The sequence below is a fragment of the Neodiprion lecontei genome, chromosome 5 (genome assembly GCF_021901455.1).
Source record: "Neodiprion lecontei isolate iyNeoLeco1 chromosome 5, iyNeoLeco1.1, whole genome shotgun sequence".
Lineage (NCBI taxonomy): Eukaryota > Metazoa > Arthropoda > Insecta > Hymenoptera > Diprionidae > Neodiprion > Neodiprion lecontei.
This window is the reverse complement of record NC_060264.1, coordinates 33229189-33256578: the sequence shown is the minus strand read 5'-3', so window position 1 is coordinate 33256578 and position 27390 is coordinate 33229189. Positions and strand designations below refer to the sequence as shown.

Genomic DNA, 27390 nt, shown 5'->3' with positions numbered 1-27390 from the left:
CGAAAACGCTGAGCATGATCCTAAGAATATTTCAATGAGAGGTTACGTGAATAAGGTGAAATGAACGGTGCAGGTAAGGCTGTGCAGTAGTGCGATTTAAAAAAAAAAATATATATATATATCCATGCATATATATAATATTGCCACGAAGTGAATTTGCGACGACTGAAAGAATGTAAAAGGGTCGCGTAGGAAAATGTTCCACTTATAGGTTTCGCGCAGAAAACACGGAGAAGGAAACAAAATCGAATAAAAAAAAAAACAATTCTCTTCGACAGTTTGTCACTAGGCGTGTTTTCTGCACTGACACTAACTGTAATTAGTAATAAGTAACGGGTATTAAAGCTGTCCCAGCATTAATAAGCATTCGTTGTTGGTTGGTTAGTAATTACCTTCCACATGAGGTTTTTGTTAAGAGGTCCCCAAGTGGCGGTCGCAGATTTAGGGATATTAAGAGCTGAGGGAAAGTTGTTTCGGGCGTGAGGCAGCGTTGCTACGATATGAGCTTCCGACGAAGGAGGTTCGCGTTGAGAATTGGTTGTGCAGGCGGCTGGGGGCAGCACCGCCGATTGTTGTCTGTCAGTCGTAACCCAACCGCGCCCGGACACCAAGTACTGCAAACGACAGTACGACCATTCTCTCTTACATAATTCCCTTTTTATTCTGTTCATAATCATGCTTCGTGTCATTCTCACGTTGTGTTAGAAATGTATCAAATTGCGTAGCTCGGGTCGATCTGCCCGCAGCGAATCTTTTCGCACTGTTTCAAACATGTATGTACTTGTTGTTTTATCCCTACTGTTGAATGAAAACTGATTCTCTCTTACATGATTCCTTCTTTATTATATTCATAATCATGCTCCGTGTCGTTCTCACGTTGTGTTAGAAATGTATCAGACTGTATACCTGGAGTCGATCTGCCCGCGGCGAATCTCTTCGTACTGTTTCAAACATGTATGCGTGTGTTGTTTTATCCCTACTATTGAACGAAAACTGATTTTCTCTTACATTTCCCTCTGTATTCTATTCATACTCATGCTTCGTGTCATTCTCACGTTGTGTTAGAAATGTATCAAACTGTGTACCTTGAGTCGATCTGCACGCAGCGAATCTCTTCGCACTGTTTCAAACATGTACGTATTTGTTGTTTTATACCTGCTATTGAATGAAAACTGATTTGCCCCTTTGTTATCATCCATTCTATGAGGGTGACAACTCGAAACGTGTGCCCCTCCCAGTAAACGAAAATTGAATCGATTTCCTATTCATTTTTTCATTTTACCGTGACATTTTTTGAAGGAATGAAGAATGTGTGGAATGATATTATACGCCAAAAAGGCGGAAGTGAAGGTGTCCGTGTATTTGATGGTGGTTAGTAATTGGTTAATAAATGAATGAAAATTATTTGATGAAACGGTGCTGAGTGTAAGTGTGTTTGGTGTCTTATAGTCTAGGATCTACTAGGTAAGTACTCAGTAGCGTGAAACATTACGAATCTTTCAAACATCTGATTAATTATTAATTTCAATCGGCACTGCCGCAGCGGCGAATATCGGCAGCCGGATGTTTGTGTTTGTGGAGTTTGCAGAGATTTTTAATAAAAGTAAACGTCGATGTAGGGTGTTGGAATGATACGGAAAACGAAAAGTAACGAATTCCGAGCAGAGTTTCCACCGTGAGAGTGACGAGTGTGGGTGTCTCTGAAATAAACTCGTGTTAAAATCATCATGCAGATAGAATAAGTGGTACATCGTGTTCTTTTCCGTTCATCGTACAATAATCAGATAGTATAATAGACAAAGTAGCCAGCAACCGCGTACACCAAACCCCGCAAGAAAAGCAAATTTTGAGTCACCACTATTGTTGTTAGTATTAATAGGAGAAGTGCAAGGCCCTTTTGCTCCAAGATCGTGTCGATACATACGCGAAACACATATGTATTTATCTGCTTTTAGATAATTAGATCGTGTTAGATTGTATAAGAGAAAAATTAACATGCGAATTAAAATGTGTACAGCGATCAACATTTTTTTTTTTTGTATTATTTCAAAGAATTCATTTCATTGTAAGTCAAGTTATTTTATCATAAAGTATAAAGTATTCCTGCAAATAAACTTTTCACGTTCATTTAAACGAGGGAAAGAAATTCATTCGAGTCAACAAATAATAAGACAAGTAATGTATAAATTAAAAATTCAGCCGGTATGCAAATGTCGATAAACATTTCAAACGCGTGATTTTACGCGTTATTTTTTTTCTTTTCTTATGAAAAAAAGGGCCTGTTCCTTCTGTACGAACGAATAATCTATTTATGAGGATTTTCGTATGGTAATTCAATTGTTATTTTTATATCAATAATTTTGAATCAGAGTTTTTTGAAACGGTGGTGTTCAGCGTGGGCTTCTTTTTATAGCTGTGACGTTTCCTAATTTTTTTTTTTTGTTTTTTCACTCTACAAGTTCTTAAAGAAAAATCGACTCTGTATATACAATAATACAAGGATTCTACAGTACAAATTGAAAATTATGATTATAACAATGTTTCATGTTTAATATACAGCGAATTGCGCAAGCTAATTCAAATTCTACGTAAAAGAAAAGCCTTTTTATATAATCTTTACTACCAATTACCAAATACGTATATAAACGAAATCAAACTATAGTATAGCATAACAGAGCGTATCCCATATGGACAAAGTTCGGTTTTACGCAAACTCTTGTGTAATTTATTCCGAGCTTCTACAGTGATCGAGCGTTCCTTCGCATAGTTAGTACGATGTTATATCTACGAATCATTCAATTCAATATTTAAATTATTGACTTCTCCGTGTTTCCAGTATTGAAAAAAAGTTGACACATATACCCGAATTGTCGACAATAATTATAGCATAAAAATTCAACAATTGTACACGATTTAAATCTTGCGTAAAACGTCACAGTCCACCAAAGACCCTTTTTTTTTATTTCTGTGCGATAAATATTATGCTGTATGTATATTATGTAAAAAGAAACATGACCAAAAAAATTAGTCTAATGTAACAAGCAAGAATTGATAAACGAGAAAAGACTTCAGCGAGGGTTTCGATTAATTATTTTCCTCGTACTTTACGTATATATATATATATATACATGTATATATATGATATATTATTTGTTTATCATTTTTTTCTATATTTGATTTTGTTTTCAGGTTTGGTGTATTTAAGCGGTATTTGGATACCTTGCTGAGTAGCGTGCCTATTGTGGTTGCTCGGGGCCATCAAGTGCATTGGATGTGTCCCGACCGGCGATCGCAGCGACAGATTGTTCAGGTTGACATTTATCGAAAGATTCGTATTGTTACACGGCGCTGTCAGATTGTTGTGGTTATTCGGTGAGGTACCCACGCTAGCTGCTGCGTGAGGAGACAATCCCGAGCTGTCCGTCGTCGGTGCCGACGGATTTGACGACGTGTTGTGGGAGGCGAATTCCTTGCCGCCATTCGTCCCGGCGACGCCTCCGCTTGTCCCCGAAGAGCCGGCTGAGCTGCCAGAGACGGTCTTCGAACATCGGAGACACTTTGGCAGCCATGAATGGCGCCTGATAAACTTACGGTATTCTTTCCGCACCTGAAATATGAGGGCAAAAAAATGGGGGGGAAGGGAATGAATTCGTCCGGTCGATGAATCGATGTTGAGGAATGTCATAATATCGCACGTATTGCCTACTCCGAGAAGACCAGAGACCAGGAGACCGAACTTCTGTCAAAAAAGACTAGCTTCAGGTGGGCCAACATTCCAACAACAAGCCGCTTGGCGGCGCTGCTAAGCGTAGAATACTTGCGCAATCCGATACTGCGCATCTTCACATTCATCTGTTTCGCGGCAAGGGGGGATACTCGAATTATTAGATTGCGCAGTACCGCAGTGCGCAAGTATTCTAGTGACAATTGTAATTCAAGTAACTTTACGAACCTCGACGATAAAACGATTATCTTCTATGCTTAGCGCAGAGGAGTTAACTGTTTTATCATCGGGTTCCTTAGAGTTACGTGAATTGTAATCGTGAATCGAGAGTTAGGTCTGTTATAATCGGCCTCTCTGAAGTTGAGTGAATTTTATTAGCAGTCATTGATGGACAGGCCTACCCTCACCATCCGAGTTCGGCATCCTACTCGCCAGTCTTTTTGGACTACTCTTACCTTCTCGTTTTGCACACAGTGGAACACGAAGATGAACAATCCTTGGAGACTGTTCAGTACTGTGAATATGTAAGCCATCACTACCGATTCTTGATTCAAGTACAACAATCCAAAGGTCCACGTCAGTCCCAGGAGAAAGACTAGAACGATTGCTCCTCGCAGCCAGGCCCTGATAAAATTTCCAAATTCACACATTTATCATATCTTTCAGTATTTTCAGACATAGTTGTCATAATTTTTTTCATTTGCCGAGTCAACTGTATTCAGATTCGTGTGATTTTAATCACTTTCAACAGTTCGATTAAAAAAAAAAACAAAAAATTCTCAAAACAGGCATGCATTTGACTTATATTATAGACTCGCTCGAAGCAAACGTTCGTTTTTCAGTATAAAGATTTTAAACTGTCTCATTGAATTGTGAAACATTTGAAACGAAATAATTGAATAAGAAAGAGCTCGACATTGTTTTTCAGCAATAATTGAAAATATCTATTTCTCATAAGCATTATTCACGTATTTTTTGTTTATCGCTTACTACGAGTCTACGTGATAGTCCTTAGCTTATTGTTAGTATATTGTTTATAAAGACGTAAGATGATCGTGTGAGTATTTACGTGTAATATAATATATTAAATACTACAAAATAATAAATAATAATAATAATAATAATAATAATAATAATAATAATAATAATAATAATAATAGCAACAACAATAACAGTCAAAAGAAATACGATAGAGTGAAGAGTGGCAGTTATTTAAAATACACTTTTCTTCGTAAAAGGATTACGAGAGAAGAGAGAAGTATACCTATGTATACTGCGAGAAATTAGTAAGGTTAGAAGAATATTAACGATACAGATAGATACTATAGTTGTACAATAATACTGTTGAAAAATGAAAGTAGAAAAAGATGAAAATAGAAATAAGGATAAGAAGTAATAATAATAAAAATTGTAAATATCTTACAAGTGCGCTTGCAATTTGTTGGGAAGAGCATTCTCTTCCTTTCCACTACCAACCAACCACGCCATGCAGAAGAATGTGGAGAAGTGTAGACAGAAGTGGGTGAAGGATTTAATAAAAAAATGAAACAAGATTGCGTAGTTAAGTGACTGTATACCGACACCATTAATTATTGTCTAATTTTTAAATATTGACAAAAATTATCCGATTCGTATCACTGTCCGATTGTTATAATAATATTTATTGTTTTATTTTTATTTTTTTTTGTTCCCTAATTGATAAATCACTACGATGCATCTATTGCAAATACTAAAATTTTTATCACAATATTCACATTGCGCGCACAGTAATTCGAATCGCGTTTACTCTCAAATTACAAAACCGACACCGATGCATTCTTATACATCTATAATATTTGCAGACAAACCAGAAAACTCAATTTGCAACAACTGTTCATTTGAACAATTTTACCGACATGTAGTTGTAATAAATTCGATCTCTGATGCATACAAAAATTCGCCCCTCATACAAAAAAAATATATATATATATATATATATATATATGTATATATATTTTGACATATACGGGGACATTCCAATATTATAACAAGTAAACAAATGCTGGATAACAACAGTGCATCGAGGATTTTAGATATCCAATAGAAATACGGATTCGAAAAAATACTGTACGACAAAGGCGCGAATGATAAACAAAATTCATTTTCATAACGAAAGGCAATGAAAACAGTACAAAAAAAAAAAAGTAAAACAGAAAACACGGAAAACCTCAAGCGAATCAAACAGCTTGCAAATGAACGAAGGTAGTGAAAAGTTCAAAATAAGACGTCGTATAATGTCTACAAAATAATAAGAACTACTGATAGATGTGATCTTACAATTTTTTTTTCAATTTTACGTTCTTATTTAGTGGCATATTATACGTAAATTGTATACATTTTAATTGCCTCATGTATATATTTCTCTTAAAAAAAAAAAAAGAAAGAACTTAAGCATTAGATAAATTGTTGAAAAAAATTGATACCGTACCTTGCGCTAGCTAATCTCGAGTGCTCCTTGCTCTTCATGGATATGGCGGTGTTTGAGTGACGGCACATCACGTATATTGCCATGGATAGAAAGACGAGATTCGCCTGAAAGAAAAAGAGGATAATAGTTATTCACAGTTCATTCAATGTTTGCATATTAAAATGAAGTGTCATTTTGAAAAATGTACTTTAAAACACAATTTAGAGCAAAGACTTACCGAGGCCAAGCTTAAACCGAATTGTTCGAGTAGTTTTTAATGAAACGTTGTGTCAGGACACTTACCAGAATAACGAGTATCACGGGCCCCACAAAACTGAAGATGAAATAGTTGTCGGCTCTCAACCAGCAGTAACGATCAGTTCCATAGCTCAGAGGATCGATGATGCAGGAAATTGCTACTACGAGTAACGGAGCGCCATAAGCGACCAAGTAGTACCATCGAAGTCTGGATTTCTCCGCCTCGAACACTTCGATCAGCATGACGTAAAGTTGAAACCCTGCAAGAAGTGTCGATAATTGAAAGATAAGCCACACAGAAAACGATTTGTGTAGCGCAATTGATATGAAAAAAATTTGCATGATGAATTTATGAAAAAAAATGTGTTGGCTGTGGAGTTTTCTGGGATTATTTCACTGGATTTCATTATCCACGAAGTACAGGTCTCACCTTCGAGGAACATCCACGCGAACGCGCAGAGGAAAAAGAAGTGAAGCAATCCAGCGACGACGCCACAAACGATTCTCTGATCAGTTTGACCGATACCACAAACGAAAAGAACCTCAGCTATCAGCAGGCAGATACAGAGGTTCTTATGTATGATCGTTCGATCGGACTGAAAGAGGAACAAAATGGTATTTAGTGAAAATTAGTTCCCGGTGAATCGGTGCCGCGAATATGCTCTGAACCTGAATGACGGTTACCTTGAGTCCGCGGAATAGTTGGAACGTGAGTATGGCGAGGACGAGGCAAATTACAGAAATTATGCACCCGATGTACGTAATGATTTGAAGAGCGACTTGATGCGCCGTGTCCAATTTAATTGCGTGGACGTCCATCAGTACAGCGAAATTTGTTAGGTGATTGCACTCGCATACGGTGTGGGTGCTGTTGGTGAGGTGAACGTGACATCCTTCCTCGGACCATGCACTGCGGGAATAAAAACGTGTTTGAATTTTCGGTCATAGGTAGACAGAACTGTCTCAGACTTTGAGAAACAGTGCAAGGACGTTATTCTCACTTTATCGTGTAATCCCAAAAGACGCAGCTTGGATTAGTCACGTTTTCAACGGTCAGATGCTTGAAGTATAATTTAACGGGTTCCGACAACTGGATGTGCTTCCCTTTGCCCAAAGACGCCGATATCACCTTGGTGTTCAGTATTCTGGTTGTGTTCTTCGGCCTGAACTGAGAGTCGTCGTGTCCGACTATAGACGAGGTCTCCGCCTGGGGCTGAAGTATTTCTTCGAGCCTGTCAAAGGCCATGAAGACCAAACGGATGATACCGTTGTCACTGTTGTCCAAAAGCGCCCCTTTCGTAAGCTCTACGTGGTCGTTGGAGACGGGCCACTCTCTGAGCACCTTTTGGCTCGGAAATACTTCGAGATTTTTCTCTATATTGCGAGCCTCGAGAATCCTGATCGACACGACTGTGAAATACTCAAATAATTAGTATCAACACCTCACACGACTCCACAAACAAACTCTGGCTACTCACGTATGTTTTCTCCTTTTTGAACGATCGTGTTCTCCTGCTCGTAGGCATCCGCCAGAAGAAAAGCGTTCTCTTCAAGCCCGTTGAGCAGCGATGTGGCAACTCTCATTTGCTCCTGATGGCTCAAATCCTTCCACGAAGGAAGCTGGGTCTTGTCCAACAAGTTGCTACCTGTTATGATAACGCCCTGAAGTAGTTCCCTCACGGCAACCTCTTGCTGTCTGAGGTCGGAGTAGGTCTCCAGGTTGTCCTTCATCTTCTCGGCCATGTTCCTGATGATCTTCGTAGTGATCATCATGTCCCCGCCGTACAGAACCCGGCTGTTATTCGTCACTTGAGACAGTTCGCTGCTTACGCTTAGAATAACGTCACCGTCCTCCACGCGGTTCTCCAACGCCGTCAGCCAGACGGATCGACACTCGCTGAGATCGGGAGTGCCCCGATACCAAACGGCCGTGTCACCCTGATCGACGCACTTCCATCTTGCGATTCCCGTCGCTCCACCAGGGCAGGTTTGTACGGCTACGTCACCCGCCCGCGTCGTGTTCCAGAACAGATTTCTCGCCTTTACCGGCTTGCAAAGGCGTTTCGTGTAGTCTGACCACTGTCCGTTTGAGCTGGACTCCGGCCAGAGGGTGCTCGGAACTGGAGTAATCGTGGTTTATAAGTTACGGAAATAACGACCAGGTTCATTCAGCAAAGAGTAACTCACCGGTTGTTCGACGACTCGTTCGCCACGGGGACAATGTCGTTGGCGAGACTTGGGTCGTTTCAGACATCAATGGAGGAACTGGTGCACCCAGACCATTGCCAGGCGATGATGTGTCCTCGTCGTTGTAACCGTCACCGATAATTGCCTTGGACGGAGTCGTCGTGGGACTGTAAGAAGAATCTCTGTTTCATCTCAATTCGACATCCTCAATGATACTCGAGGCAAGTCCTTTCCCAACGACAACGTCGAGGCAAAGGGTATTTCGCGTATTAGACTAGGTGTATTTTTAGAGGATACAACTGCACGAGTAGACGTCTGGCTTGAATTTCTCAAGTACGCAGTTGGGCTCATTACTCTGTTTTGACGTGTCCTCAAGCATTACTCAATAGATCGATGGTATGAACCATTGCAGAGTTTATATAAAATACGTATCCCAAACTATGAAATTGTCCGTATAAGATAATTCGTAACTCCGGTACCAGGTTCCTCTGATTTTCATAGCATGGTGTCCAGTAAAAAAAAAACGTAACAAATTCAAGGACATTTCCAGGACATTAAAACAGAATATTTACAGGACACAAGAAAGATTCAAGGACAGTTTCCAGGACTTTTGAAGGGCAAGTAAAATTCAAGGACATTTCCAGGACCACCGGTCATCATGGATTGATTTTTCCAAATCCATTTGAAAGTGGTCCCGAGTAACCGCTGATACGGGAATGGCAAAAGTCGAGAAGCAACGCCATAACAGAAACAATCGGACACCCTGTGCTCTGAGAAGTATCTGATCGTCCTTGGATACATACCTCGGTAAAGTGGTAGGAATGACGGCTGGCGTCTGTGGTGTCGGAGGCGGTGGGGGCTGAACCGGTGTAGTATTTCTGGAAAATGGCCTGACGGTCGGTTTAGCGGTGCTCCAGACACTCGGCTGCGAAGTTATGAGCCACGGAGGACTGGGTCGTGAAGTGGTGGTGGTTGTTGCGGCTGGAAAAATTTTTTTTTTTTTCAAAATAAATCCAACCGGCAATCGGTTACCCAAAGGTGGATGTTTGGTACCGGCACAAGTGACGTGGGTAATTTTTGGCCATGCTTGCTGAACTTTTATCCAATCCAAGGTGGCCTCAGTTAAGAAAAAACATTACGCATAGTCGCGGTTACAATATTATCTCGACGTTGAAATCAACTTTATTGACGGTTAAGAGATGTAATCCAAGAATGAAACGTTTCAGACATTTCGCGAGCTATCTTCAGGGGGCGGAGGAGAGAGAGCTCTCCGCTTTATTAGCCAGGGTTGAACGGATTCGCGATAAGGCAAATCCCCTAAACACCCGACACTTTATGACCCTACACCGTCTTCTTGACGATCACCAGCTCGTGCAGGTATAAGATAAAAAGAGAAACAAAGACCCCGAGCAGTTATCGATAGCTCCGGTAATGCCCGGCTCTTTCGGAACGAATCGGGATCCCGGTTATATATAATACCCTTTATTAATCCTCCTGGCACAGGAGAGGAGTCGAGCAAGTGTGTCCATCACTATTAGCGCCACATCTGACTGCTCCGTAACTTTGATCATTTGGTCGAACCACAGAGCATCTCTCATTTTGTTGCCGCTCGTCAAGGAGATTGCAGTCATGTCAGATGTCCAAATCATAGCATTCGTGTTTCATTATTTTTTCATCAAGGGCAATTACCCACCTTCGCTATTACAACGCGGGAATTGAATATCTCCCGAAATTGTATAGGTGTAATATTGTTTTGTATCTGTCATCAGGAATCAGACTATAGGCAGAGTATTTTACCGAATCATTGTTTAGACGAAACGAAAGTGTTCGACATTATTTTTTCTATAAAAATTGGAAGTTCAAGAAATTGAACTTAGCCACCAGAGCCACACTTGTTAAATCGTCTCCTGTCGCCGTTAATCATTCAATATAAATGTCTATAAAAAGTCTTAAGGATAGCTTGTACTTACCAGACATGCACTGATAGTGTGCTTCCAAATACTTAAGCGTATTTGGACAAGGATCGCCGAATTGCGAAGTCGAAGCAACGATACTGCAATTCCGTTTTTGATCACACCTGGTCAAGTTGCGGAAGTGGCAAAAAGAAAAAAATGGTTTTTCCATCATTAGACAAGACCGATACACCTTACCGAGTGCACTGCCATGAATGTGTTACAACTGCTTTGCCCGGACCGGAAAAACGATCGTCGAAAATTCTTTTTTCTTTCTACACATCCTGCGATTCGTTGACAAAAGAAAAAAAAAACAAAAAAATATTGGGAAACGAGACACGTCGAGGTCGTTGCTTTTCTCGCAACCTTTGGGGGGTAGGTAGATAGGTATAAGATATAAGGGTGGTATCAACCGGCTTCCGTATAGTGAGAGATGGCTGAATACAGGGGGAGCCGACAGGCCATGTTTTGTCTGATTGTGTTGATTGAATTTCCCCGAATTAAGACGAAAAGCCTTCTTTACTGACGGGGCTTAGCCTTGAGCCATAGGTACAGGGATCACCCGGAAGAACTTTATCTATAGCGTATCTCTCCTCTGCAGAAGGTGGATGAAATTGGAATGCACGAATTCCGATTCACGAACCATTTCTCTCTCTCTCTCTCTCTCTCTCTCTTTTTCTGCACGTTGTTCCACCAACCGTGAAACGGAAACGAAAACGAAAACGAAAACAAGAAGAAAAAGAAGAACGACCACACAGAGAAAAAAAAAAATAAAATAATGGAAAACAACATAAAAAAAGCATAAATAAAAAACAAAAACTGACCTATACAAGAGTACTGTGCTTCTATGTATTTCGTAGTGCCAGGACACGGGTCTTCGAACACATTGCTGTTCACATCCACCGTACAACTCCTTCTTCCGTCGCACCTGTAACCGTCAGTGAAAAAAATCCCTTTGGAAACATTTGACTTTTGACTGTTCAGTGCTCACTTTTTGTCAGCATCTCCCGATCTTTCTCACACGACTCGGGAAAAGGGGTACTTTTTTTCACGATCTGTGTTATTTATTTATTTTTTCTTACACTTCACAGCTAGGAATCACCGGAGGCGAGTTGTTTCTCGAAATTTGCACCTTTTTTTTTTTTTTTTTGCAAAATCGTCGTATACAGCGCAATTTTAAACCCCGAGTTATAGGTTTGGTAACGATGATGCGATTGTACTATTTGTTATTCAAGCTGTAATGATATTAGTCATTTTTTCAAAAGGAAATATGTGCTCTCTATTTATCTCTCTCTCTCTCTCTCTCTCTCTCTCTTAGGGGTCGAAAAGTTGCAAATAGGACAGATTGTTAGTATGTCAACTTTGAAAGCACTCGAGCAGTTTTCTTCTTTACATCATCCCTTAAACTCTCTGTTCTCTGTGAATTTCATCACAGCACCAAAGTGTGAACGAAGAAATTGTTCAGTATCCAAGTTCACCTTGAACAAACTCGAGGAATTAACCAATTCGGGGGTTCTAGTGCGATACTTGAAAAGATTTGAAAAAAAATTTCAAACGACTTCGAATTATCTAAAGCGAATTTAAATGACTCGAAGCAACAACGTGATAATAATACAGTAAGAATTACAAATGATATAAAGCAGATTCCGCAAAATTTTTTGTCAAGTTTGTTCTAAACTTGCTTTTTAGATCCGGTATAATCCCTCGAGTGAAATATAAGTTTGTCGCAACATCGGTTCAGTGCATAAAATTATTATGCGAGTACGAAAAAGTTACGTTTGCAATGATGTATAACGATAAAAGCTTTCGGCAAGTCAGCAGGGACGTCGCACGTATTGTTAGTGACAGTTTTGACAAACGGATTAATGGCACAACACAGCATGATTATTATACACAGGAGATATTAATTGCGTAACACACAAGTTTTAGAGTGGTGCCGTCATGGACAGGATAGGGTATCATCATTTTGTCCAGATGTTCAAGTTCTGCAACTGACTCGAGATGATTATTCGACACGTCGAGCAATTTTCATGATTTTAGAATTCAATTTTAAAGGTTTAACTATTGCAAGTAAAAAAAACAAAGCGAAGAATATTGTAGGCAGTAGATAAAAATGTTTTTTTTCTTTTTTTTTTTTTTTCATTTTCCCTTCTATAAAATTTCCCCGCCGGACGTTTTAAAGTGTAATTAAATCGACGAAATTATTCGTTTGTTTGATTTTCCAAGGGATATTTTTCACACGGATTTACTATATATTTATATGTGGATACGGCTGCAGGTGAGTTATTCGATCTTGACTAGTTTTCTTCAGATTCAGTGACTCGTTGAAAGGAAGAATAAGGAAAAAAAAAAAACAAGAAATGTCGAAGATCGCGAAAATTGTTGATCATCGTTTTTCTTTGACTTTTTTTTTTTCGTTTTTTGAAGGCAGTTATGTTTAGCAGCAGGATAATTCATGGCAGTACAATTGGTAACTTTCAAGTTTAAGACTAAGCATTGACAAAAATATGTATTATATACGTTTACACAGAAATGTATGAATAAATAAAGTATCATTACGTAAATTATCCCGACAAGTGAAAAACTTGTTTACGCAGTTACGATCAGGATGAATATGTGATATTTGAAATTAGAAAATGTGGAAAAAAAAAGTTCTGAAAATTGAAGCAACACAGTACAATGTGTACAACTGAAAACGGAATTACAACGAATTCGTTGACTGGCCAACGAAAACGATGTAATAACCATTGTTTGCATAGTCAAAGAAATTAAATAACACATTTTGATCGCAACGGTATAAAAACTATAGTTACATATGCTGCTGCCGTGTTTGAGAAAAAAAATAAAAATAAAAAAAAAAAAAATAATAATTTTTCCACAGGGAAATCATGCGATATTGGGAGGATTTTGAATGTTGGGTAAAGAGGGGGGGGGGGGGGGGGGGGGGGGGGGGCAAATCTGGCAAACTCGCGTCACGGTATTAAAAAGAAAAAAAAAAAAAAGTAAAGAAACTTTTCATTTGGTATAACGATTTAATCCCCCAACATAAATATTCAACCAGGCTCAAATCCTTTTCTGTTTGTTTATCAATTTACGTATTGGCTGCAGGTGATTTATACGAAACGCGTTTTATTGATTTATTTATTTAACCATTTCAATTTCTCCCTTCATTTTTTATTAGATATAACAAAGGCAGGTAGGGATCAACGAAATAAAAAGCAGTAAAAAAAAAAAAAGAAAGAAAGAAAAAAAAAGCAAAGATGCGTCTTTGCCCACGAGTTCAAAGGCTCTTCTAGCTTCATGGAAAGCAAAACCTCAGGCTTCCACAGAAATTCATTGAGCTTTTACGCGTAACCGATCAAGCGAATCGCCGAAGATCAAGAAAGTTTTTGAGTAGAAACAATTTTTGTCAGCGTTTATACGTTATTTTCGGAGATGAGAAAGGAAATTTTTTTTTTTTTTCTCATGGCAGACTACATTCGATTTATATACAAGATGTACGTGGAGAAAGAAAAATGGATGATCGAGTAAAAAGGAAAGAAAAAAATAAATAACGATTGGAGTACCGCAACCCTTGACGAGAGTAAATTTATCATTGTAAGTAATCACGTAGAGGAGAAACAAAGAAAGTAAATAAATAAATAATCAAATAAACAAACAAACAAATAAGCAACAAACAAAACGACAGACATTGAAAGACAATATAACAACAAGAGATAGATATCAAATCGTATCGAACAGAAAGCACATAAATATAACAATATAAACAAACAGTATTTAGCAACAAAAAGTGTGAATTAGGACTTCAATTTGTTTAGGGTAAAATTACAGTGAAAATCAAAAAATAATGAGTGAAAATGTCAAACCGCATAGCACAAAAGTCAACCGTCACGTATCCGTAACCCGAGTATTATACGAGTTTCGAAATGATCGTGTTGTAACGAAAATAGTGAACCTTTCAAGCACGAATAATATCACGTATGGTATCTAAAGCAGCGGTAAATACAATATGAATCAAATGATGACAACAAAGAAATCAAATCGCCTCACGCTGTAATCTGTTTTTTTTTTTTTTTTTTTAAATTAATCTCTTACTTATATGCAGATTATTGTAATTGAATGAACAATTTTTTCTTTCCTCAAAGTCCAGATTTCTCACGAACTTTGAAACATTGTTCAAGCCCTTCGAGATGAGGGTAAAAGAGATATTAAAAAATTGGAAAAATAAAAACGAGAGAAAAGGGGGGAGCATAAATCGAAGGGAAAGTTATCGGGAGGTGTCTCGTATCTTAAAAAAGAGGTCGATTACAGCAGCATGCACGGGTGACTCGTAGTACATCGTATACGACATAGGGACACAAGGATTCTTTGAATAAATGAATGAAATTAAAAGTGATAAAACGACTCTTTTGCTACAAAGACACTGATAAAATGTCTAAATAAACATCGGTACAACTATATTGAAATTCTGAAAACTTATGATTTTTTGAGTAGTTTGAGAAAGAAAAAAAAAAAAAACTCTTTTCATTTATTTTTTAAAAAGCGTCACCCGGTGCATTGAACATGATATCAACTACTGTGGCAGAAACGGTGAATCGATTTGGATTTTTAGAACGGATTAGATCAACAGAATAAGTCACGGTGACAGAGCTCTCTTTGTCTTATATACTCTTGAATCCGCACCGTTCCAGAGGTAAAACGTGCTTCGACGGTTAAACAATTGGCCAGTTTGTAGAACCGTACGAAACTCGTACATCTCTGAGATCCCTCCTCTCTATTTCACCTCTGACTAAAATCTCTCTCTATCTCTCTCAGCAATACACGTAAATTCTATTTCTCCATTCCGACACAATTTCACATCAGATCTGACTTGAAATGATTTTCTTACTTGTCGAAGAGCACTCTGAACGACTTAGTCGACATGCAGTTGACACTCCAGTCCGTGTTCCCGTGCTCGTTGCATATCGTTATCGAATACCGTCCGTAGTTGGCTCTTATAAGGTGAATAAGTTCACCCTCGCCGCACTCGATCGTCAGGGTTTTTCCCTCGCACTCGTAGGCGGCATCGTACCTCTCTGAAACAAAGGAATGAAAATGAAATTAGTTAGGATCAATCATTGGTTTCCACGTTTGGCATATCGCGTGGCGAAAAGCGGTGTGCGAGTGGTATATGGATCCGGTGAATAACCGAGAAAGCACCGATCGAATCGATCACCTTTTCGAAAAGGCGGCTAACCTACCAAGCGCCAAAGTTGCCTCCTCTGACCAATGGCCCTGAGGCGCAAGGCGAGGAGCCGTCGATAGTCTTCAGGAGTGGGAAAACCGTGGAGGATAGGCAGCAGGAGTAGCAGCAATGGGGGAACCCCAGCTGGATTGCAGTTTACCATTAATGACCGAAAGTAATAATATATCAGAAGGCTCATGGTCTGCCTCCCGCTGGTCTCGGCGGTAAAGTTAAAAGGATCAGCGTATCAACGGGACGTCCCAAATTCCCGGACCTGCTAGGCTTCGAGGCGGCTAGGATATATGCCTCCCCGCCCCCCCCTTACTTATTCACATTCACCGCCGAACTCGGTGTGTGCTACAGCTTTCACTCGACCGAAGACCCGAGTCTAGACTCCAGACTCCGGACTCCGGAGTGCGGAGTCGAAAGGATCCCACATCCAGAATCTCTTCGACCAGTCGGCGAAACAATCATCCTACTATCCCGACAGCCAGCTTCACCGCATGGTTTCCATCAGGCAAACTTACGCCAGTTTAAGGGACCCGGGTCATCGTGAGATGCAACTATCAGGATAGTCGAACCAGGCTCGGTCACCTTGGTACCAGTTGTGGCGACCATGGTTTGTGATCCACTTGTAGCCATATTCATTAATCGTAATCCGAGTTCGCGGTCGCATGTCGTGAAAATGTGTTTTCATCATCAAGGTAGACTTGTGTCATTTTCAAACAATTTTCGAAGTGTACCGAGTACCAACAAATAGTGTTCCAGGACTTGACCAAAGTCGGATTTCAGTCGTGAATCGGATATGAATCCAACAGATTGACAACTAGTTGAGAAATACGAAACATTTTCAAAGCTTGGCCACAAATGATGCATCTACCTTAATACCGAAGGTCAAATTATGTCGACGTGCCAACAAGGCTAACGGAATCGTGGCGTCGAAAAGAAATCTATCACGGTTCGAACCGGACTTCGTAACAGGTATAGTATGTGCCTGTAAAACCACAGACAATGATTGTGTGCAATTTAAACGTTGGTAACAATGACCTCGCGATAAAAAGACGATTGTTCGAGGGTCAAACGTGGAGGTACACGTCGATCTGTCTTCTCGAGTAAAGCATGATCGGTTTTCCCCTGTCTTGGCAAACATGAATGATGACATTGGAGACACTGGACCTCCGTTCTCTCGACGATGTCACATCGTCAGGTCGCGTTACTTTCTCGAAGAGACTTGTCTAATTTCTTGCAGGACCAACTGGTCTGATCCATCTCTAGAAATCCCCCAACAGCAGACAGTGACTTTAAAACTTTTCAATCTCCGTAATGATCCGATTCGACAGTGTTTCGAACCGATCGAGAGAGAGAGAGAAAATGAAGAAAACGAAGATTTCTACGTACGAAAAACTGTCCAAGAGACGAACCGTGGAACGAGGAATTTGGTAAAATGGTTTTTTCACATTGCTGGTAGATGAGACGAGGTACGCAGATCACTCTTGACGAAGATGAGGCTGACTGGGTGAATGCGTGGTTAAAGATGTGGCAGGTGTGAGTGTAACGTTTCTATACATGTAATACAGGTACATGCGAGACTTTGATATTTATGAAGATGATGCGTCAACGCCGACACATACGTCAGGCTTAATAAACTGAGTATAAAAAATGTTTACCATTATGCTCACCGACACAGTAGCGTCAAGGTGTTTTTATAACGCACACCTACACGTTTTAACAAAAGAAAATAACAAGCGAGTCGCATGGTAGCTGCAGGCGCAGCTTATAAGCGCGTTTAGTGACGGGGGTAGAAGAGAAAAAATATTTATTGTTACCTGTGGCCACGAAGAATGAAAATAACAAAAATAAAAAATGAAATTAAACAAAAAAAAAAGAAATCATTGTCGCGTGACGCACATTTTTAAAACCCGCACATTTCTCACCCTCTTGCGGTATTAGTTTATACTCCAACGCGTTGTGGCGACGCGACCGTTGAAAATTACTACCGGCTCGCATTCCGAGCTGTGCAATGTTAAAATTTGAAATAAAAGCAGGGAAAAGGTATAGACAGAAACGGAAACGGGGTCGTTTTGCGGCATCCTGAACGATGAAGACATTGTTAACAATTTTTTTTACATTATAAATTACTGCAAGGTTTGTACGCAGTAATATTTACCTGACAACTTTTAGCGGGAAATTGACACAAGGATTAATAAACCACTTTAATTGCATCAACGAAACATTTCGCTCACATTATATGCCAAAGACAATATTATACATGAAAACATGTGTGTAATATTACGTGTAATATGAAATTCATTTCACGATGCGTGTTTATAACAGTTGGTGGATAAATTTTCCCTTCAGGTTCAATTTTAGCCAAATCCTGCATATCGGAAATGCAGAATCTTGCAGAGACGCGATTACGACATAGCTTTTAGATGCGTGATCTGAAGAATGTGTTCTTGAAATAGTAAAACTTTGTCATTTCACTCATTCAGGAAAATCACGTCGGTAGTAAAATCGGCTATACAGAATGATTTGATGACGACTAAATGGTTCGTTCTTTGCTACAATTAAGTGCGCACGCGCACGCGCAAAATTCAAGAGCATCTGTTGCCAGGGCTACCAACCATCATGAAGGTAACCTCAAAAATTTTACGAGACTGAAGTTAAGAACTTTATTGTAATGATTCGTGTTTTGAAAAACATATTATCTCGTAATTTTAGGAATCTCTGAAATGCAGTAAACTATAACAAGTCAAAAGTAACGCGTATTTTCAAAACTTAGTCACTACAAAATTGCGAAATAGTGATTTTTCTCCCCCCAATGTTTCGTTACGCTAACGTCACTAACTTCAGCCTCATAAAATTTTTACAGCTGTCGTTAGCAGTTGAGTTCAACACCGACAGCTGTAAAAATTTTTTAGGTTAAATATATCGCGACGAACTATCGTCTAAGTTTATGACGGTTGGTCGCCCTGAGAAACAATTGCTCTCGGATTGTAGCGCATGCGCACCGAGTCTTAGCAGACTTATCAGACCATTCGTAGGTTAGAAATTCATCCTGTATAAACCGTTGTTCATGGTATTATATGAGGAAATTGTCGACAATCTAGATTACTCGTCATCGGTAATAACGACAGTAATAATTCTTCTTACTCGCAGTAGTAGCGAGAATCAAACCTTCCAAGAATTCCACCGTCATTTAATTCCGTTTTCCTTCAGTTCCGCATGTACGCAGGAAACATGCGCAAATATACGTACGTATAAAAAATTTCGATTACACGCGAGAGTCGTAAAACGCGCTTCCTGAGGTTTGCACAACACGAAATCCCCGTCCCATGGAATAAAATAGTCGTTCCGAAATCGAAATCCCTTCACTTGTGTTGGAAGTTGTGTATCTGTGTACACGAACCGTAAGTAGGTACACATGTGTACACACATAAGAAGCTATACGCACTGAATCACCACTAGGGTAGGGGACCCTTTTAAAATTTATTCTCGTTTTCTGGGCAGCGCAGATAAGCTAGGATTTTCTGTTTTCTTATTATATTTTATTTTCCTTGGTTGTTTTCGTTTTTCTTTTTTTTCTTCGATCTTATCCATCCCTACAACTATACACGTTCAATACGGGTAAATATGGACATCATCTATACTTATACACGCGTATCCCTGTCTTCTTGATTTTTTTATTTTTTTTTTTTTCTTACTTTTACTATTTTTCCCGAAAGCTCGAAGGACGGTGGGGGAATCAAATTTTCTCTATCAATGCGACGGCAGCCCCCTCTCAAGCTTTTTCCCGTTTCTCCCTACCACCCCAAAGTTATGCATATAAATATAAGGTTAGCGACCGTGAGATCGATACGCAACGATACGTTTTTTATTCCGTGTTTTTTTTTTTTTTTAATTTATGATTTTTTTTATCGGTACATCTACGATTATCTTTCGTTTTTTACTACCGTGTAATTAATCCAGTGAAATTAGGAATTGAAATTATCCAGCTGTCTTGTAATCTTTGAGGTTTCTTTTTTGTTTAATCCATCATCGGATCAGCGAATATTCGGCCAGATTTTATTTATTTTTTTTTTTTTTCTTTGTCACGTATCTTTCGTTTCTCCCGATAAGTTTACGTTTATCGCATCCGACGCTTCACCTCCCCCCCCCCCCCCCCCCTCAGAGCATGGGATCCAGATCGCGAAGGCTGGCGCATACGGGAATGGCATATACCTAAGTCTGCATAACGCTGATTCCGGAGGTGGCAGCAGCCATGGTATGAAAGGGGGATCGAAGGGGGCGGCGGCGGCAAGGGAACGCCGGCAATTCCATATCGGAGGCGAAGATCGCATTGTCACTTCCTCGCTTTTTTGGCGTCGCCACACTAAATCGTACCTCTCGCAACACACAATGGCGACGCGTTTCTCGGTTCCCCTTCTCCTCCTTCTTCTCCTCCTCTTCCTCCTCCTCCTTCATCCTTATTTCTTCCACGTCCTCGTCCTCGCGTCCTGCCGCGGCTTTCCTCTTTCAGAGTTTCACGGCATGAACGCGAGGTGAACATGAGGGTGGAGAGGAGAGGAGAGGATAAAGGGAGAGGAGGTGAGGATAGAATCCTGGGCAAAGTCAGCGATTTCCGGGTCGTCTGTGTAACAGTTTTGCTTCGGTTACAATGTTATACCTCTAACTTTCTCATGTATACGTAACGCAAGCGTTACATGCCGACGAGTGACGTAGCTACATTAAATTCCTCAAACCCGATGCAGATACGCCACCAGGGAGTATAAAATAAATTTCATGAATATTAATCGCGATGGAATTTTATCCACCATACGTGCATATCCTATCTGTACGAAAAGTCTTTAATAAAGAAATTAAAAACCGATAAAAAAAAATCGGAAGAAACGTCGACGTTCAAATCCATTATACTCAATGCGCACGATGAGAAAAGTGTTCTTTTTTTCTTTTTTCTCTGTTTTTTTTCTAATTCTCCCTCACCGTAGAATGGTAATTGTCTTGAGCTTTCCCGAAACGGCACCAAATCGTTATCAAAACTTTGACGGAACACTTGATACGGATATTAAAATTATTCCTCAATTTGACAATTATTTTACAAGAGGGGATGAAGACATGTGATATCAATTTGCAAATCCACGAATTCATATTCTGTTTAATTAACTAATTTTGTGGAATGTTCTGATACCGAGGTGAGAAACACATGGAACAAATGTCAACAACGTTATGGTTAAAGAAAGAAACAAAAGTGTAATAAAAAATATGAAACCAATCTTGACAGATTGAATATTTCGCACCAGTTTTTTCACGCCTCAAGCCTCAGCATGTAAGCATCGCTTTTACCCATATTGTACTTGTTTTTATTCATGCTTGTGTGCTCCTTTTTTTTTTTGTTTTGTTTTTGTTACTTTGTTGTTTTTTTATTTTTTGTTCATTGTTCTCCACAAGCTCCTTCCCCCGTTTTTCCCACCCTCGTGTGCCGTTTCTCTTTCCTCTTTTCATCCCATTCTCCGCTCTTCCTTTAGTTATTTTTTTTATTTTTTTTTTTTTTGTTACACCACCTCGGTATAATGGAACTCGAGTGATAGATTGGCGCGCGGGGGTGATGTCGGGGCGTTTCACTAGCTGCCTGGTATATATCCTACAGCGTGAAGAAATGAAGAGAAGAAAGGAGGGTGGGAGGGAGGAAGAGGATTGCTCGTTGCAACGCGGCACAACGGCCTCTCCGCAAAAGAGGGTGAGGAAGAGAAGAAGAAGAAGAAGAAGAAGAAGAAGAAGAAGAAGAAGAAGAGGAAGAAGAGGAGGAGGAGGAGGAGGAGGAGGAAGAGCGAGTACCCAGCCAATGCCCTCATCGCGGTCGGCCTGAAAACCGCTAGTCGATATTTCACCGAAGCTGCTTACTTGGTATACATATATACGAGGAAGAAGATAAGAGGGGCTTTCTGTGTGCAGTCTCAAGTGCAGTTCGCCTCCTTTGGTCCCCCCCCCCCCCCTCTCCCCTTTCCCCGGCACCACCGCCTTATTTCGTTTACATTTCATGCCTCTGCTAAACGTTTCCAGCTCTCGTCGTTCTCGGACAAGAGAAACCCCAATTTATAACGAAGCTGAAGTTGGTAAAACGCTAACGTGACGAAATAATGTTGGGGGGAAAAGAAAAATTATTATTTTGCAATTTTGTGGTGATTTTTTTTCTTTTTTTTTTTTTTTTTTTTTTTTTTGTGGCAGCGAAGTTTACAAGATTCACTACGTTTCAGATGTATATCATACAATTGCGACGAGATGTCCCCATGATGTCGTGATTCACACGCGATTTAGAAAAAAAAAAAAATAATCCAATTTCCGCGTTCCAAATCGTTTGAAGAAAAGATTTCGAGTGTCATGGAATTCGAATTAAACGGGTCTTGGTCGCAATGGGATTGTAGAATCAGGATCCGTCAGATCAGATCTCTGATTCTCCGTGTGATTGACCTCAGGCTGAAGGTTCCAAAACAAAAAACCTACCCCCCCCCCCCCAAAAAAGGAAAAAAAAACCCCTGAACAGCTTTTCAGAATTTAGGATATAAAGTAAATTGACACTGATTTCCTGATCCTAGAGACTAAGAGCATACTTCGCGTTCCTCTTTCTCTTCTTCTTCTTCTTCTTCTTTTTCGTCTTCATCTTTCGATTCTCGATAACGATGATGAAACGCGCATCGCGAAAAGAGCTTATAATATCGATGGATAAAAGCGGGGATCGATTAGATAAACGATTCGTCCCGTTTCCCCCTGTACATTCATAGTTTCCGTAGTGATTTGCATATGGTGATTAGGTTCGATTATCAGGGCGAGGATAAGGTGCCGCGATTTTCGTAGCTTAAAGCTTCCGGGAATCACCGCGGCTGATCCAAAGTTAGGCATTCTCCGCTCGACTCGTTCGCTTCCCTTCCCATCTTCCACCACCCCTTCCTACGTCTCTCGAAATACGTTTCGCAACTGCAAAATTGACCTGGTGGGCATTGAACCGTTGCCGTTTTCGTCGCGAATCACCCTGCAGAGAATATAGAGTTTTTTGGATGGGGAGCAACCTTTGCCATTGAAAGCACAGTTCACCCGCCCGACCGGCCGAAGCTTCGATCCAATTTTTCACGCCTATCCTTCGGTCCGATATATCTCTTGAAATTAATCGTCCTTCCGCGGAAGGACGACTGCACCGCGTATACGGATGAGTTTCAAAACGTTTCACAATCATTTTTTACAACCCTGTTGACGAGTCGTTACGGATGATGGTTCTTTCTAATTTCGTTGTAACTGCCTGACATTCGCCGAATTACAAGTGTCTCGGGATCATTGTTATCACCGTAGCAAATGAACGAACGTTATCGGACTCGATCCACGTTTCGATTCGGTAGCGTTCATTCAGGGGTCGTTCGACAACAACCAACGAGTCAACTAACGACCGCTGCCAAAATTTCCCACGTCATCTTCTCACTTTTGACGGTATTTCTGTCCTTGCGGCAGTTAGGTGCTCGTTATAATTTTACAACGTTGAAATCGTCGCTGCAGGTTTTCGGGTGACATTTGCTTGATATTCTTCATCCTACCGGCTAGACGACACGCTCGTTTTCATCTAGCTGCGCGAACCAGGCAACTCCGGAAGTTACGTTCTCAGTGACGGAGGGTTAGGAAATGAGCCACATTAAAGGGCGTCGTTTCATTTACCCCCAACGATCCCAGTGGGCAGTCGAATACGCGAGTTATTCAAGTGGTACCGTCCATCTTCTGGCAGTTCGTAAAGGCGTCTTTTCTCTCCTTCCTTTTCCGCTCTCGGTTTTCCCATCCACCAAGAGCTACATATATGTATGAGGATTTTCCCAGCGTTCCCCGCGCTTCTCTTTTTGTTATTCTACTTATTCTTTTCGTTTTTTTTTTTTTTTTTTTCTTCTTCTTCTTCTTCGCAACCGTGAAACGGGAAGGAAGATGGACGACGACGACGACGGCGATGACGATAAGAGGGAAGAAAATTTCATCGCTACGGGAAACAATCGAACGTCACTTAGCTACGCCACCGTCTCGCGACCGTTAAAAGTTTAGAAAAAAGACTAGGATGAAAATTTTCTCGCGGAACTGGAATTTAATGACAGTTACAGGTACCGTTTCACATTTATTTACATAACATTACACGTATCTGCACTGCGGTAAGAATTTAGATTTTAAAAATTCCCGCTGCGGACTTTTGCGGAACAATTTTTCAAGGTTGATTCGGAAATTTTTTGGAAGATAGTGTCTAACTATCGGATAGTTAGACACTGCCACTGAACCGTAGCGAAAATTTAATGCTTGTGCAATGATAAATTGACGTTAAAGCCTTGTTTAACTAAAAAAGTACAGTAAACCGTACAAACTGATTTTGCATTGCAATTGCCAAAAAAGGATCGACAATAGCGCAAAATGGTTACGCGTACCTCGTTTTTCATAATTCCAACAATATTCGAACAGTTTTTTTTAACGATACCTGTTTTACTGAATTTTTCTAGTTACTGTAACAAATGAAATTTTTCCCAGTGTACGGAAACATTTTTTTTCAGTGTACAAAAGTACAGTGTGAGAAGAAGATGACGAGCAGTGTTGATTAAAGTGTACCTCAGTTTCATCGTGACTCTTATTGTTAAGAGTTTGACAAATAGGTATACAATTTCATTCTACACTTGGTCCGAGATTCCTATATTGATCGGCAACGACTGTACGAGATGAAGAAAAATTGAAAGAACGTCATCTTGAAGAACGTTTGATCCTGAAGCAGAAGGATAATGCGGAAAAGTGACAAGGAAGAAGGTATCCCAGGTCGATATCTCCGATTAGATTTCTTTTGTAACATGTTACAGTAGACTAAAAACTAAGCGACATGTATTTTTTTCTTTTTTTTTTTTTTAATCTGCCACTAAAAACTTTAAGGGAGCTTAAACCACTCTCCAAACTAAGGAATGTCAAAGGGCGAATTGGCAGTTTCACCCGCAAAAAAAATTATAATTTTTAACCAATCCAACCGGAAAAGTTTTCTCATAACGTGAAATGAAAAATGTAATTTTCTCAATCTATAAAAAAAAAAAAAAAACCTTCCTTCCTTGAAATGCCTTACTTCGGAGGTCGGTTTCACCCATTTCAAGTGTTTAATTGCAGATAAAAAGAAAGAAGAAAAAAAATAACTACGTGTAGCTTAGTTTCTAGTCTATCAAAACATGTTACAGAAGAAATCAAATCGCAGATATCGACCTGGGATACCTTCCCTGTAAGACAACCGGCCGGAGTTGTTTCCGAACTGCGAGTGAACAAGTAAGTAAGTATAAACTGGTCGGGTTGAATGTATAAGTTTAACCTACTTCTAGGAAGATGTATAATAAGTACGAAGAGGAGAAGGGTCGGTAAACTATCTCAAAGTGTCGTTAAGAAGTCATTCGTTATTCGAAGGTTCCGCAAGGGGTGGTCGGTCCTACAGAAGGTGATATAACAGCTAGCTATGCCGAGAGAGAGAGAGAGAGAGAGAGAGAGAGAGAGAGAGAGAGAGAGAGAGAGAGAAAGAGAAAAAGGATGGGGTGTGCAGGGTGTACCTTCGACATCCTTCGTCACGACGTCGTCCGAAGTAGATAAGCGTTAAAAATCCCTCCCATCCTCCTCATCCCCCCCCCCCTCCTCTCTTTGCTCCCAGCCCCCACCGCCCTTCACCCCAAAGTCAGGCGGAGGCACCCCCAATTATTTCCACGTCAATTGTCAAGAGAATCGTGTCGCCTCGGCTCGGTTGGCCCGTGCAGATCTCAACTCGACTCTCGACGTCGAGTCAAGTCGAGTCAAGTCAGCAAGTTCTCAAGCTCTCCCTTCTCTCCCTTCCCCGCCCCTCTAACTCCCACCACCCCCACGTTGCCAGCCGCGACGTTCTATACCTCTCCTTTGTCTTTTCTTACCCTGACAACAAAACGCGCGGACTGGAAGGAAGCAAGGAAGGAAGGGCGGGAGGGAGGGAGGAACGGAGGGAGGGTGGATGAAATTCGGGTGATGGAACTCAAATTGCCCTCATTCTTACCCCCTCCCCCAGCGTTGCCAGCGTTGCTCGAATCTCTTAGCTCATTTCCTACCCTTACCCTCATTCACCCCCCCCCCCCCCCCACGCCTCTTACCCCATAACGGTGATAAATTTTTTAAAAAACATGTTGTAGCGAGAAGAAAAGGAATTCAAAAATTTTATGAAAAAACAATTACAGTGTGATAAGTTTAGACTTGAACGAAAAACTATAGCTTTGGATGCAAAAATTAAAACAGGGTTTTTCAGCTATACAATGAGAGATATTTTTAGTTCCGTTAACCGCTCGGTTCTTCGACTGTTTTCATTTTTTACCACAATCGAAAAATATAGTTTCAGGTATAAAATGAAAATTAGTTTTCTAGCTGTTACCGGAAAGTCTAGTATCCGTTACTATTCTTTCTCATTGCGATCACTGTTGCTATATTTTTTTGCAACTATTGCGACAATTTGATGCTCGTGAAACCGAAAATTCGTGTCAAAGTCTTGTTTAGTTGTATAAAAACAAATTTGTTTCAAACTCGATTATTTTCATTCCAATGTATATATTTCGTCCGTTACTGTAGCGTATAAACTTACGTATACGACGATTGTGACGATGATAATAATAGCGTGGTAATCCGACATGCGTTATAACAATAAATAATAATGATAGTAATAATAACAACAACAAAACCCTGGATACAGAATGGAGGCATAGGTGTCTCTAATTATTAGTTCGTGCAAAGGTGTGGCGCCAGATCGAATCAAGAGTTCGCATGTGAAAACTCCATAAGCAGTTTGTTCCCGTGGCTTTACTATTTTCTATGTTTATTTTTATTACTAGTTTCACAATTTTTGTTCGAATTTCAATTTTTTCTCTTTTTTTTATTCGGCTCTTGCTATTTTTTTTTTTTTTACTCTTCTCCGCGGTAAACCTGACGTATGATAAAATTGCATGTATAATACAACTGCACGCGGTTGTTAATGGTACAATTTTTTAAATGTCAATCCAACAAAGTGAAACGAAAAAAAAATAAAAGTCAGGATAACGATGATGGCAATAATTTCACCTCGCATGAGAGAAGATAGGCAGATAATTTTCATCGTATGATAGAAGCTGCGGTTATTTGATAAATATTACAGGTACGTAGGTTTGCTTGATAATGATAAACTACAAATATAAATTGAACAAATTCAAATAACGTATCTATAGGTGTACGTATTTCGATTTTTCGCAAATCGAGAAAAGAAAGAGAGAGAGAAAACAACAAACGCGGACAATGGATAAATTGTAGTATTGATCAACGGTCGTTAGTTTAACACGAATCGAAAGTTTGGAAAGGATACGCGCTTTTTCAAGCTCTTGTATTGACGTCGATTAGTAAAATTATTTGATAATTATTAAAGATAAAAAAAAAAAAAGCGGGTAGGGAGAAGAGACAAGACAAAGGAAAGACGAACGAACGAAGTTTCCTTTTGGTAATACAATACTGTTAAATTGACAAAGTTGTGTCAGGTTATGATAGGCTGTCTGAGAATGCCATCTCGTCTCAACTCTTCTCCGCT

General features: G+C 40.0%; 1 protein-coding gene across 9 annotated transcripts in view; it reads right to left on the bottom strand.

Moving 5' to 3' along the window:
• LOC107227599 (latrophilin Cirl) overlaps positions 1 to 27390 on the bottom strand; it is a 141750-nt gene that overhangs the window by 5154 nt on the left and 109206 nt on the right. For 2 of the 9 annotated variants that reach the window (XM_046739959.1, XM_046739958.1), the window contains exons 3-16: positions 15456 to 15642; positions 10586 to 10692; positions 9419 to 9596; positions 8616 to 8782; positions 7907 to 8548; positions 7430 to 7838; positions 7113 to 7338; positions 6859 to 7024; positions 6474 to 6688; positions 6192 to 6295; positions 5148 to 5192; positions 4180 to 4348; positions 3386 to 3607; positions 393 to 614 (exon numbers count right to left, since the gene is read on the bottom strand). In XM_046739959.1, the coding sequence (XP_046595915.1) occupies positions 393 to 614; positions 3386 to 3607; positions 4180 to 4348; positions 5148 to 5192; positions 6192 to 6295; positions 6474 to 6688; positions 6859 to 7024; positions 7113 to 7338; positions 7430 to 7838; positions 7907 to 8548; positions 8616 to 8782; positions 9419 to 9596; positions 10586 to 10692; positions 15456 to 15642 (3059 nt within the window). Of the gene's footprint in view, positions 1 to 392; positions 615 to 3219; positions 3608 to 4179; positions 4349 to 5147; positions 5193 to 6191; positions 6296 to 6473; positions 6689 to 6858; positions 7025 to 7112; positions 7339 to 7429; positions 7839 to 7906; positions 8549 to 8615; positions 8783 to 9418; positions 9597 to 10094; positions 10166 to 10585; positions 10693 to 11391; positions 11496 to 15455; positions 15643 to 27390 lie in introns of those variants that run through there. The other 7 variants (XM_046739960.1, XM_046739965.1, XM_046739962.1 and 4 more) reach the window with 7 other exon arrangements.